General features: G+C 42.3%; 4 protein-coding genes across 6 annotated transcripts; 2 read left to right on the top strand and 2 right to left on the bottom strand.

Moving 5' to 3' along the window:
* Positions 1–1350: 1350 nt before the first annotated feature.
* Positions 1351–2286, top strand: LOC147058231 (isotocin-neurophysin IT 1-like). Its single transcript, XM_085909662.1, has 3 exons — positions 1351–1470; positions 1622–1826; positions 2141–2286. The coding sequence occupies exons 1-3, from the start codon at positions 1351–1353 to the stop codon at positions 2284–2286; spliced, it is 471 nt and encodes a 156-aa protein (XP_085765788.1).
* Positions 2287–3865: 1579 nt separating this feature from the next.
* On the top strand, positions 3866–5155 carry LOC147058230 (fatty acid-binding protein, liver-type-like). The gene is made up of 4 exons (XM_085910614.1): positions 3866–4004; positions 4076–4248; positions 4896–4985; positions 5071–5155. Exons 1-4 carry the CDS (start codon positions 3938–3940, stop codon positions 5119–5121), a joined length of 381 nt encoding a protein of 126 aa, XP_085766740.1. The 5' UTR covers positions 3866–3937; the 3' UTR covers positions 5122–5155.
* A 570-nt stretch (positions 5156–5725) lies between these two features.
* smyd1b (SET and MYND domain containing 1b) lies at positions 5726–9698 on the bottom strand. 2 transcript variants are annotated; one of them, XM_085910612.1, is made up of 10 exons: positions 9577–9698; positions 8862–9038; positions 8580–8793; positions 8141–8271; positions 7973–8011; positions 7412–7607; positions 6925–7017; positions 6691–6854; positions 6364–6532; positions 5726–6109 (listed from the first exon to the last, which is right to left on the bottom strand). In XM_085910612.1, exons 1-10 carry the CDS (start codon positions 9696–9698, stop codon positions 5945–5947), a joined length of 1470 nt encoding a protein of 489 aa, XP_085766738.1. In that variant the 3' UTR covers positions 5726–5944. The 2 variants fall into 2 exon arrangements, with proteins under 2 accessions (XP_085766738.1, XP_085766739.1); XM_085910613.1 differs by lacking the exon at positions 7973–8011.
* A 790-nt stretch (positions 9699–10488) lies between these two features.
* sprb (sepiapterin reductase b) lies at positions 10489–12108 on the bottom strand. 2 transcript variants are annotated; one of them, XM_085910543.1, is made up of 4 exons: positions 12003–12108; positions 11712–11936; positions 10786–11073; positions 10489–10643 (listed from the first exon to the last, which is right to left on the bottom strand). In XM_085910543.1, the coding sequence occupies exons 1-4, from the start codon at positions 12106–12108 to the stop codon at positions 10489–10491; spliced, it is 774 nt and encodes a 257-aa protein (XP_085766669.1). The 2 variants fall into 2 exon arrangements, with proteins under 2 accessions (XP_085766669.1, XP_085766670.1); XM_085910544.1 differs by having other exon boundaries at positions 11712–11943; positions 12010–12108.
* Between the last annotated feature and the right edge of the window lie 1802 nt (positions 12109–13910).

Below are 13910 nucleotides of genomic sequence, written 5' to 3'. Positions count from 1 at the left end.
AGAAAAATACCAACAATGAGCAAATCAACACAGCCACCAGGAGGGGCAAATGTCCCATCACACTCCACCCAAGAGGTCAAAGCACAAAACAACAGCAATGTCAGGCACTTGTGTATAGAATAATGCATTTTCAAGGAAAAAAAAGACATTCTAGGAATTGATTTAGGATGAAATAAGCACTGAACTAAAATCTTGTTTGCAAAGAGGTAGATTATCAAAGCCACCATAAAACATTCCTAGAGTCACGTGACAGTGTAATAGAAATTGGTAAAGGAAGCGATGTCGTCAGCTAATTTAGGTCATTCATCAGAGTGAGTCGAGCGTGAGTAATTGAACTCATATCATTGAAAGAGGCAAACTGTCCTCTTTGGTTTGTGGCCTGTCATTAGCTGTGTTAATTAACTCATGAGGCCAATTAACCTAAGGACCTGGACAATGTGGGCTTCAATCCATGCGAGAGATTAGCAAATTGGTGTTGTATATCCAAATGTAGCCATACAAAAAGGCATCAGGTTGAGATTTATGATGAACACAATTGTTACAGTTCCTTGCATTGCCAAGCATCGGATCAGTGAAATGTCCTTTTCCTCATTGATATAGATGTTTTAAAGCCTATCCATGCTGATTTAGGCAAAGAGGTGGAAAACACAGGACACATTTAAAGTAGCATTCACACTCCCTTTGCTGCCCAAGAACAATTTACAATCTTCTATTGACCTTCCATGCAAAGCCGAGAGTTTGGCTACGAACCTGCGACCTCTGAACTGTGAGGCGGACATGCTCATAAGTCATCCGCCGTGTTACCTGACTAGATTTTGTGTCAGATCAATTTTCAGATGAATTGATTAAAATTGGATGATTTCCTGTGGCACACTTGATGATCTCTCACAGTGTGACTAAACCCGATTAATGTCATAACAGGTACTAAAAAAAGACGACTATTCCAAAACCATTGTACTCTCGTCTTGCACTTTCCCACCTCCTCATAATTTCACCTCGTTGACCTGTTTGACTCGCGGTCATGTAGAGCATGCACAGTCACGTACTGGAATGATTCATGAGACAAACGGTGTCGCAGACCCGTGCTGACCATTGACCCGAGCGCTGGACAGCCTTCCCAGCCAACCACAAGCGACTCATTAAGAGATCCTAAGTGGCTTTTGGCTTTCTGTGCCACTCTTAAAAAGCCACCAGAGGAGTATATATAGGCATTGGAGAAGTGGACCAGCAAGTGGACGCATCAAAACCAGACTTTGGCGAATTTACCATTCAACAACAGGTAGGACATTTGGTTTTGTGCGACTAGTGTTGAATATTTTCTAATAAATAATAGTTCTTCTTTCAGCAAAAATGAGCGGAGCAACCGTGTCCATGTGCCTGTTTTTCCTCCTGTCTGTATGCTCGGCTTGCTACATCTCCAACTGTCCCATTGGCGGGAAACGTTCCATCATGGATGCCCCCTTGCGCAAGGTGTGCTTTGTTGATGTATCCCAGGGTACTGAGCTCCTAAGAGCTTGAGTGGGCTAACTTCATTTTTCTGTTAGTTCCGAAATTAATATTGACGAGGCTTTACGGCTCACATGAATACTAGTTTTATTTTATTTTATTGTTTTGCTTTCAGTGCATGTCATGCGGTCCTGGGGACAGGGGCCGCTGCTTCGGCCCCAACATCTGTTGCGGTGATGGCTTCGGTTGTCTGCTGGGCTCCCCGGAATCTGCCCACTGCCTGGATGAGAGCTACCTGCTCACCCCCTGCCAGGCTGGAGGCAGATCTTGCGGATCTGAGGGCGGCCGCTGCGCCGCTGCGGGTCTTTGTTGTGATGCAGGTATGTCATCTACGACACACAAGCTTTATCATTATAATAAAATAATCTAATACGGAATAAAGAGACTAGAAGTAGCAGCTACTATCTGAGGCAGTAGAACCAATGCTAATGTCAACAATCGAAAAAATTAAAACTTAAGCCCTAAATTTAAAACAACACATATTCTGTGTAGGGTGAATAACCTCCGTGACCTCGTGAGCTGCATTTCTTCTTGTGAAAAGGTTCACAGCGTAAAAAGCTTGAGGGGGGGGGGCTGATAAGAACACAGAGCGATTGTACTCACAAGTACTTTCTCCCCTTGGCCTTGTTCAAAGAGAGCTGCAGCGCAGACCAGTCGTGTCTCACGGATGAGGAGGCGGATGATCAATTGGGCCAATACGATGGCGGTGACGCCGGTGACATCATCGTGAGGCTCCTCCATCTGGCCGCTCATGCAACTCCTCATCGACTCGGTCAGTGAGTTGACGATGAGGGGCAGAGGAGTCCCGTAGACCTTTAGTGCATATAAATATTATTAGTTGCCCATTTGAACCTCTTGTCTACATATTTTTTTATGTATGAAAACACGAGGTGGATACTGACAGTCATCCATCTATCTTGCATGTTGAAATAAAGTTTTGAGGAAGACAAAAAAAAAATTGTGTTTCTTGCATTAGACTAGTGCGCTCCATACGAAATATCGAAAAAAAAAATGTTGACTTGACTTCACTTGAATGAACCTCTACCAAACAATTGGGAAGAAAGGGGCGTACATACAATCTTTTTTTTTTGTCACACACACGTACACAATCATCGCGGGAATCAAACTCACATTGCCTGCATAGAAGACAGGCGAGTGTACCCCTACACCATCAGCAACCCCGGAAATGCAATCTTACAGATGGACATGAGTCGATATAGAAACCCACTTGCTCCACAATCTCATTTCCTTTAAAACTGACTCAGCAAAAGCCTTATCTGACTGCACTACTTCACCTAACGTACATTCATCTTTTTATCTACCAGCCATCTTGTGTGTGTGTGTGTGTGTGTGTGTGTGTGTGTGTGTGTGTGTGTGTGTGTGTGTGTGTGTGTGTGTGTGTGTGTGTGTGTGTGTGTGTGTGTGTGTGTGTGTGTGTTAGTATAGTAAAAATATCAGTCATTATCTCTTACAACAGAGATTTTAAACACGCCCATGCACAGAGCACATTGGAGCACAATGATGGCCGTCGCAGTATTGCCCTGCAGTGATTGAATCTTGCTGTGACAACAGAAACATCCTCACACAGCTTATCTCCATTAGTGACCTCATCACCCGAGTAAAGTTCACACACAAGAAGGTGCACTCATTATCTTGCCTGCACTTTATATCATTAAAGCTTGTGGAAATTTACAGTTTATATATTGCCACAAATTATAGAAAACAACTTAATATTCATTTATCAGCAAAAAGGTCATTATGATTGACAACATTAATATAATGCATATTCGTGACGTTCTTCAAAAACATGATCATTTTAATTGAAGAAAATAATTTATTACCAATTTTACTGACCTGAGTATTATTCATCATTTGAAAATAATGAAATTCATTTAAAAAAAATTACAAATATAGTCATAGTGTTTTGACTTTAGTAGATATTAGTAATGATAATTATTTGAAAAAAAAAGAGTTTATTTGTCCATTTAAAAATATATATAGATCAATAAAATTTTAGTATCTACTAGCAAAAACCAAATAAATGTCTTTTTTAGTACGGACCACAACATTACATATAGCATTGCAAAACTTCATTAGAAATGGCTGTGACTTTATTTTGGTTAGCTCCAAGAGAAGGACAAAATATTAGGAACATCATCACGACTTGTGTCTTCTTGTCATCCTCAAGCGGCCTACAGCCTCAGTAATTGGAGGCAGCTGAAATTAATGATTGCCACGGTGTGTGTGTGTGTGTGTGTGTGTGTGTGTGTGTGTGTGTGTGTGTGTGTGTGTGTGTGTGTGTGTGTGTGTGTGTGTGTGTGTGTGTGTGTGTGTGTGTGTGTGTGTGTGTGTGTGTGTGTGTGTGTGTGTGTGTGTGTATTTAAGTCCACGAGATAGCTTCTTGGCCCTTCACCTTCACTTGCCTGACACCATGTCTTTCTCTGGAAAGTACCAGCTTGAGTCTCAGGAGAACTTTGAGCCTTTCATGAAGGCCATTGGTAAGGTTTGTTTTTTTTGTTTCTGAAGCATTTAAATAGTTTTGTTTGGGTTAGCTGTTTATTTCTTTCAGGTCTTCCTGACGACCTCATCCAGAAAGGAAAAGATGTCAAGAGTATCTCTGAGATCGAGGAGAACGGCAACAATTTTAAGGTGACGGTCACAACCGGCACAAAGGTCCTCGTCAACTCTTTCACCATCGGACAGGAGGCTGAACTGGAAACTATCACTGGCGAGAAGGTCAAGGTAAGGACGAAGAATGGATTAACAAAAATGTGGGGAATTTTAATTGATTGGTTATGCTTTTCAGTGTTTAATAGTGGTAGACTGACTTTTGTACTGGTACTTTCTTTGGGTGGGGGTGGCTTTTGGTAGATTAGGTAGTTAATTAAAAAAAACAAAAACAAGCTCGGTTTTTGAATATAGTCTTTTTTTTTTTTTTTTTTGTAATGAAATATGGATGAAAAAATGAACGAATTTGTATTTGATGCACCAACTGAAATAGTTTATGTATGCAATGTTTTCTTTAGTGTGTAAATATGCAAATTTGAAGTTGCAAATTGCTTTTCTGGAATGAGAAGCAGATTAATTAGGGATCTGCCGTTTTGACCTGTAGCGCACTCTGCTGTCAACTTAAATTGATGTTAAAATCCCTTCAGCCTTTTTCTCTGACCAAAACCAGAAAACAGGTGTTTTCAAGTCAGCCTGAAGACACATTGTCAATGCCAGTCAAGAGCAGTGGCGATGGTAGTTGGTAAAATAAAGATTTTCTGAACAATCAATCTGTTAACTCAAATGCAGCTCTTGAGCACAAACTTGTTCAGCAAGTGGCTGTTAGGTTTTTTGTTTGTTTTTTAAATGTATAAACACTGTTGCACATTTCCTTTGCAAAGGCGGTGGTTCAGCGTGAAGGCAACACACTGAAAGTTACCCTGAAGGGAATTGAGTCAGTCACGCGGCTTGAAGGCGACACAATTGTCAATGTGAGTGTTGTTGCTTTGCAATTCCACAAAAGTTCACAATGTTCTGCATACTTAAATGATTACATTGCGCTCCTGTGTCTTTCAGACGATGACGCTTGGTGACATCGTATACAAGAGGACAAGCAAACGCATTTAAGTCTGCGCCTGGCATAATAAAAGTACTGAAGGCATATTTGTGTTTTTGTCCAGTGGTCAAGGTTAAGACTGTTGGCTAAACAGCACCTTTCCCCCCACCCCCATCAACAAAAAATGCATTTGTAGGATTTCAGTTTTCTAGAGTGCGATCACACAAATAAATTGAACAAAAAGTTTATAAACTCTGTCGGTGGTTCTCCTAATTTGCTAACTACTATGAAATTAACATAAAAATGGTATGAGTTGGTGCAAGGTTTTTTTTTTTTTGGTTTTTTTTTTCTTCCCTAGAAAGTAAATTTTCTGAATAAACCATTGCAATATTTAGCATACAGTAAAACTTAAAGTCAGCCCCAAATGTAGCAGCCATTACTGTGGACTTTTTAGTGTGGTATATTGGTATATTTTTACTTTTACTACTGTGCAAATCTAGATTAATCCTATAAACCGCATTTGAATAATTACGGTCAAAATCGATTACCAAGATAAGATATGACTAGATATTTTCACCCAAAAAACTGTTTAAGATGGAGACTCAAATGATCTAAGTTTGAGTGAATAGCTGGCTGTCTCAGTTCCCTGGTTTTAACTGCTGGACTAGGGTGGAATGCACCTCCAGCTCTCCTAATGAAGACTAACTCAACTAAAAAATTATTTGCCCATCTCTTTCAAAACTTGAGTGAATTTAAAGTGACCTCTGATTCATTTGCTGACATGTTGCTAAACTGGAATGCGCGAAAGATACACTTGCGTGTCAGGACATTTTCTGCATGAGGCGTGTGTATGTGGAACTAAGAGAGGGGAACACGTGGCCCTTCTGCTGTAGTTTATTTTCTCCTATGGAAAAGATTCTTGATCCCTTCCTCCATGGACTTGGGTTCATGCATCATGGTCATGGGTTTGTTCTTCAGCGCTGCCTCTCTCATGCTGTGGTAGACGTATTCATTCTGCTTGAACATCCTCAGTTCCATCTCAGTCTGCACGCGCATTGACTGGAAGGTGGGAGAGAGGTATATGAAGGTAGGTGCGTCACAGCACTACTTTATTCTTAATTTCTCTTCTGGTGACTTTGAAATTGTCAGTGAAGTTCAACCGAGTGTCAAAATACAGACTTGTTGCCAAATGTAACATTCTGGTTACACAAACTAAATATTGATGAAAAAGACATTGCTAGATTGAATCATCTGATATGACCATTAATGGAATTTAAGATCAACATCACAAGGTGACGTCATTCCTTCCGTACCTCCAAGTCCTTGGTGATGGGATGCGTGGGGCCGTGCGTGACCATAAGAATGGCGTAGGCCTTGCAGATCATCCCGTGGCCCACCTCGATCAAGCCGGCTTGCCAGTGGGTGACTCCCGCTCGCATGGCCGCCATACCGAGGGTCGGATTGTTGGGGTGGTACAGCTTCCTACCCAACATTTCACAAAATATTTTGTCTATTCTTGAAATAAATTTCTGTTCCTGTTACATATTTTGAAATATATAAGCTTATTGAAACAAGCTGCATCATTTTGAATCAACCCGTACTGCTTGGTGCAATAAATAAATCAAATCTTCTCTACATACGTGTAGCCATCCACCATTTTGCGTGCGTATTCGGCAGCTTCCTCAAAGTACTGCAGGTAGGCCTGCACCTCGCTCATGGTGCTCCACATACTCAGGAGGTAAATGTGCGTGTCGGCCAGGATGGGCTCCGTCTTCTCTATGCACTCCTTGCAGATCTTCACCACCTGAAGGAAGACACAATACAAGATAACAATTGAGCGGCTTCCATCTCAAAGCCCTGACGTATCGACTCACCTCGTGATAGTCGCCCTTTAATCGGGCCTGATCCATCTTGTCCAACATCTGATAACAGTAATCTGTCGATTCTTTCACTTGCTCCTCTGACGGCTTTGCAGAGGAGGGATGCCCATGTAAATGTAATGTGACAAAACAAGCATTGGACAAAACTTCTATTGATATGATCGGCCCCACCCCCGTAGTTTGTACTTTTAACCTTTAATCTGTTTTTGCATTCATTTTTGTTTTTTTAAATACAAAACACGCCACTGTGTGATTTACGATAAATACCTTTCTCTAGCGTCAGCCGCCATATTTAGCTGTTTGCATTCACAGATAAAAAGCTTAACCCATCTGGAATATTCTTGGCTTTAAATAGCCTGCCTCTGTGTCTCTTCTCATGTTTCCCTTATCAGAGGTGAGTGTGCTGCCTCTAAACATAGTGTGAGTGTTTCAACCAAGTTTACATCCTGCATTCTCAGAGGAGATAACTGGAAAGTCCAACCTTGACGCCGTCCTGTTCCCTGCCTCCCATCTTCAGATCGTCCTTGATGCGCTCCTTGCAGTGGTGGCACGTGCAATCGAAGAAGTACTGCGTCTTCAGTAGCCTCCGTCTCTCCTCCGACACGTTGATGAAGTCCACGTAGGAGACGGTCAGCTCCTCGCCCTCTGCGATCTTCCCCAACGACCGCAGTTCAATCCTGAGAGGTGACAGAGAAGTTCTGTCAAAGAGCTCATTTAAGGTTTTATTTGTAATATTGTTTTAGCGGATGATCTTATTATTGTTGTGATGATGAACTCAAATACACAAAGTGCACACAAAGCAGCTTTCGTGTGGATGAGTAAACATTTTAGCAGACAAATTGGGAAGATTAAAGTCAGGAAATATGATCCACTGATATATTTATAGATGCATAGAAAAAGGTTAGCATCTTTGCGTGTGTTAACAGAAACGTTGAAGGTAAATTCAAAATGACAAAAGTAGGCTGCAATGGAAGAAATTGAACACAAAGTTCTTCATAGACAAACCACACACACACACAATTTAGACTAAGAGGTAACGCACCTCCGTTGAGAATGATACAAAGTATTCACAGCTGACTGACTGAAAGACAAACAGGGAGCAGTTTTACACACACACACACACACACGCACACACACACAACACAAGGTCACGTTGAAACCGGACAGTCCCAGCAAGTGTTAAGCAGAGTCACCAGACGGATTGACTCACTTGCCGTGGTTGAGGATGACACTGCAGTTAGGCCAGCAATCGTGATTGACCAGGCACAAATTGGGGAACAGGCCCACCCCCACGGCCTGAAGGCCCCGCTGGTCGCTCACAGTGAAGCCGTTACAGTTAATCTGCACGTAGAACAGTCAGAAAGTCAAATAAAGTATATTTTTTTAACATATTTATGATTATCCCTTTAGCACTTAGCTGTGTTGCCTCCTAATCATTCTTGTTTGCATGTTGTGAATTGAACCAGCACTTAACAGCTATTAAAAGTTTACGGGTGAGTTTATTCCATTGGTCTGTCTGTATGGAAATGACTTTCACATTGCTTTTTATGATTGCCAACTTCTGTATAGTTATCACTCCATCGGCACACGTCATCAAAACAATCTTGGAGTGGTGTTAATGGTGAAATAAAAAACACATCAGCGCTCACCAGTCCAAAAACATGCGAGATGACGTCGCTGGTGTGCTGCTTGCAATTACGAGGCCAGTAGTCCAGGAAATTGTGCACATCCACTTTGAACTCCTTCAGATCATCTTCTGGCATGTCTTCAATGTGGTCCTCCAGCTGGTCCAGCGTGGTCAGCTGCGTGTCGGACACCACGTCGCCGTCTTTGTCCAGACGCCACATGATGCGAGCTACCAAGCTGTACCCAGGGGACAAGCATACACACTGACCTTCTCACCTATGTTAAACTCGGCGTTCTCAACTCACCGGATGTTCTCGTTGGGCGCTTTGCCAAAGTTTTTGATGGCGGAACATTCTTGCTTGTGTTCGGCCCAGCCGGCCCGCTGGCAAGTACGGTCGCAGTAGTGAGAGAACTTGCATTGGCCGCATCGCTGCAGTTTGTCTTGTCTGCGGAAACAGCTGTGGCAGATGCGCTCTGCAAGACTGAATAGGATAGTGTTAGAATGTATTCAGATCGAGGGTATTGGGGAAACAAAAACTAAATAGCTCAAAGTAAAATGGAAAAAAAAACATTTACAAAATAAAATAAAAACGAAAATGTGTTTTTTTGAAAGAAACTAATTCCATGTTAAGTTTATAAAACTATAACTAGAAGTATAGCAAAAAATATATATTTCATTTGTGAGACTAAAAAAAAAAAATAATACTAACAATAAAACTGATTTAAAAATAAATGAAAAAAATAACATAAGAAAAACTAATTTAAACGAACAAGCCTGGTCAAAAAAATCATTAAAATTAACTGAATTTATTCATTTATTCATCACATTAGTTTAGGTCCACATACATTTATCTCTACTGGTATCAACATTTATGTATTAATCTGTCAGTGGTCTGAAAATTTCTGAAAAACTTGACATTGTCTCTCCACGTGCAGTGGAAAACCAACTGCAGTGTTATTCTAGAACACAAGTTAAATGAATAAAATATACTATATGACTCCCTCCCCCAAAGCTCTTACCTGTCAAAGACAACAGCTGCGAAGCTGGGCTCGGAAAAGATAACGTCCCCGGCCCAAAATTCCTTGTTAGTTTTCAGGCCCCTCCCTTTTCCAGGTGAGTCAAATATTGTCATATTCTCCATGGCTGTGGCACTGTTTCCTGGAATGCTTGAGCACAGACGGAGGAGGACGACAGGAGCGTCTTGCTGTTGCTGGCTGACAAAGTGGTCAGTTAGGGGCTGGCTTGCTTCATAATCCCAAACACCAATCGTCTTCTTTTAGAAAGACAACTGCACATTGCCTGGCAAAAGTACGAAAATAGCCACCAACTTGTTGAGCTGGACCACCAATGCACAGAACATGGGTTGCGTCAGCCAAACGCGACATCTCGGTCAGAAGCGTTTGTCAACGTAACTTCAAACCGAATCAGAATTCCCCTGTAATTCGCTCTCACTCTAAAAACCATTCAGGTTAGTTAATTTTTTCATAAATGGATGCATGTGTCAACTTAACACACAGGAAGACCCCCATGGCTCCCATGACTTGGTAGGTGCCATGTCCCACAGGGTTATTTTGGGCCCTCACTTGTTTCTGTCTGTCAAGAATCCGAGGTGATGTTGGACAGCTGCGAGAAAATTCGCGCACATACATCCTAAAGACCCGCCCTCCAAAAAGTCTGACTTCACTGTTTGTGCTTACTAACACACACACACACACACACACACACGCACACAAAAAAGCATGAACTATTTTTAACTACTACACTCATAAGACTTTTTCGCTGTGCATAAAACTTATTTTATTGTTAGCAATGGCTAGCATGCCCAAGGTCCCATCATGCTTCATGTTTAGCTATACAGACATAAGCCAAAGCATTTTATGTATGTTGCGTAAATAGCTGGAAAATGAAGCCAAAAATATATTCTGTTGCGATTACAATTGAAAGAAGTCAATTTGTGAGCCAGTGGCAAAATCATTGTCTAAAAGAAGTCTCATTAGCTTGGTTGCGGATTCATGACATGGGTGCAGATGATATTGGATGCCGGTCAATCTTCGAATATCCTCCTGCATCTCTGTGTCCATTGGCCCTGGAAGATGAAAAGACAAACTTATTAAAACACATTATACGATAGAAACCTTTAAAAAAAACACAATGAAATGATAAATCACAAAATAGAGGAGAAACATTGCATTTTTTTTCTTACTGGCCAAATTCAAATGCGCACATACCTGGCGAGTAGCTGAGCACTTTGACGTTGGGATTCTCAGCTGCCAGCACCCTGAACATCATCTCCCTGGCCGCTTTGGCGGTGCAGTAGAGCACCCAGGAGGGCAGCGGCTGCACAGCAAAGGTTGAGGAACAGTTGACCACGCTCCATCGCAGTCCAGCTCGTGGTGGAAAGGCCTGCAACACTCCCGCGGTCAGCGCCAGCACAGAGCTAATGTTGAAGGCCAGGTAGGAATTGACCCGGTCGAGGTCGGTGAAGTTCTCAAACGGGGAGATGTCACCCAATGAGGCTGGTGGAGAGAAAAAATATGTCCGCACTGAAATGTTATCTTCTCAGCAAAAAAAAAAAAACATTCAAACTAGAGCATCGTTGGGCTATCCGCACGGCAGTGACTCCGAAACTTACTGCGAGAGAAAACAAAGTAGCTCAAGAAAAAGCATAGTAAAGTCATGGATGGGTTTAAAATCCAGACCTTAAGCCAATAGAAAACCTGTAGAGTTTTTCTGAGATGTGGGTCAAAATCCCTTTTTCTCTTATAAAGAAAAATAACAACACAAAGACAATGGCTTGTATACACAATATGAATTTTGACAGAGAAAATTAATTTGGGAAATGTTCATACCTCCACACTGCTTGGTATTTACAATCTGAAATGTGGGTAATTGACATTAAATTCACCACCAGAACAAGAGTAAAACAAAGGGCTTCTCTCCACAAGCCTTCTGAAAATATGACATCACAAAATGTGAAAAATAATGAAGTATTGCTGCTCAATTCAAAGTTTACACAGTGTAATACATGAATTGTCAACTGCATGCATCTTTTGGTACAATAGTATATACATTATTAGTATTATATCCAATATATAAATGAATGAAACTTTGTGGTTAATGGATTTAAGCAATGTATGCATTGAAAATGTCTCACCGGCGTTATTGATAAGAAGCACGTGGTCTATTTCTTTGAGACTCTGCTGTCTTGCCATGTCCACGGTGATTTCCACGCCATCTTTTGTGCCCAGATCTGCTCCCGTACAGTAAATGGTCACCTCTCGGCTGTACTTGAGGTTTTGCAGCAGTTCATCCTTCAGCTGCTGGAGCAAAAGCGTGGAGCGAGCCACCAGCAGCAACACAGAGCCCGGCTGCAGGTAATCTGTCACCTGGGGAAACACGTAACATTGTCCTTCCCTTATGTTTTCTTTCCAACCAACATGCTGACTACTTACAAGGTTCGCAAGTGCCCGTCCGAATCCCTTGGAAGCTCCTGTGATGATGCACATGCACCTTCCCAAAGTGGTTCCATGTGCATGAAGAACTCCAGACATTACTCTCAAGTTGTACCTCGTTGAATTGCTAAAGCTGAAGTGAATTAGCGGTTTCAGGAGAGGAGAAATACTCGTGTTGAATGTGAGCCTTGCGGTACTTTTATAAGCTCCCGAGAATGGGCCGCACGAAGGGATTTCATGCCCTCCATTTGACAGTGAAAATAGTCTTGGCTAGTTTTGATATCGGGAACTAATGTAATATTTCACATTAAATGCAAACCAAAGGGCAGCATTTGCAGAGTCCTGAGTTGAACTACACAGAACTACACAATTTTCCGCGCATATCAAGGGAGAAAATAAGAACCCACACCACAATGGATAATCGCTCTGGATGTTTTTCCCCCAATATCCAACAATTGGGACTTTGTTGAGTGGGAGAGCAATAAAATTCTGAAAAAAATCTTGGAAATTTTTCAACAAAAACAAAAGAGTCAAACGAACAAAATTTGCAAAACAGAAAAATAATGTATTTTTCACAAAATATACATATAATATAGCCTATATCTCTTTCTTTCTATCACGTGGCAGCAGAATCAGGTAATTATATCCTGAAATGAAGCACGAGATTTTTAAAAAGTGAGGGAAATTACAAACTAAATCTTGATTCTGTTGTCCAAGACAGGATATTTTCTCTGAACCATGCAGAAACTCACGACAAGGACTCAGATCCCTAAAGAGCTGGATTTGAAAGGTTACGGCGCCCTCTTGTGGTCAATTGAAACAAGAACACCCGTGTTGAAAGTATGCAGCATTTTCTATGCAAATTTGCTATGACGTCATTCTGGTTACAGTTCTATGAGTGCAGATGTAATATATTTGTTTTGTTATGTTTTCAATAAACATTTCTGCACTCATTTCTGTCCAATATTTTCACGACCTCCACACTTCTGATCTTTTCACATTTCACATTCATAAAAATTTAATACAGAAGTGGGGGATCTCAGGCCTGAGCCATTCAATCCAGGGGAGCCCTTCATCAAAATAAGAACTATTTGTACAATTTTGATTAATAAATGCTTCTTTGCAGCCACAAAGACAAAACATGAGAAATGCGTCCTAGTATGATGCAGGCCAGTTGAAACTCAGATAGAGCTCTACAATTGGAACCGATTTCTATCTCCATCCAATCCATCCAGCTCCACGTCCATCCAGGCAATTCTCCCGAGGGAGAGCACCGACTGGCCGGATGCCAAAAGGGGGCGTTTGCATCATGCAGCCGGAGGGGCGGATCCAGAGGTGGGTGTGTGTCTCTCAGCTGATGCGCGTATCAACCGAGCGACTCCATCATCAGCATCCGACGCTGACAGCGGTCGAAGACGGCATCCCCAGCTGCACTGACGCGCGGCGGCATCGCACGATGATCTCGGCCCGCGAGATGTGGCACTGACAGCGGAACAACAACGCGTAGCCTGCCTTCCCGCTCGCTGCAGAAAATAGTGAGTATCGTCTGTGACGACGGAACGCATCGCGAATGTTGCTCTGCACAGTCGCTTGGAGATGGGGAGGGGGTAAAACAACCCCCCCCCCCCCCCCCCCCCAAAAAAAAATGATTATAATCATAGTAATCAAAAGAACGTCCGCCCATGTCAACGAGGCCCGTGGATTTGAGTCGGATGCGAGGTGTGGGTTTAGGATGGCGAGGAGGATTCCACGCGCGGCTGCAGCCACGGGGCCTAGTGAGTGCGTGGAAGCGCGGTGCAATGAGGGCTCGATGCGGATGCTGCTATAAAGCCGCCCTTGCCGCCCAGGGATGCAGAGAAAAGAAGGAGTGAGAGAGAGGTGGGGGGGGGGGGGTCGTGAGG

This window comes from Syngnathus leptorhynchus, chromosome 4 (genome assembly GCF_054491065.1).
Source record: "Syngnathus leptorhynchus isolate UIUO chromosome 4, UIUO_Slep, whole genome shotgun sequence".
In the NCBI taxonomy this organism is placed as follows: domain Eukaryota; kingdom Metazoa; phylum Chordata; class Actinopteri; order Syngnathiformes; family Syngnathidae; genus Syngnathus; species Syngnathus leptorhynchus.
The sequence above is the reverse complement of the archived record's forward strand: the minus strand, read 5'-3'. Positions and strand labels throughout refer to the sequence as shown.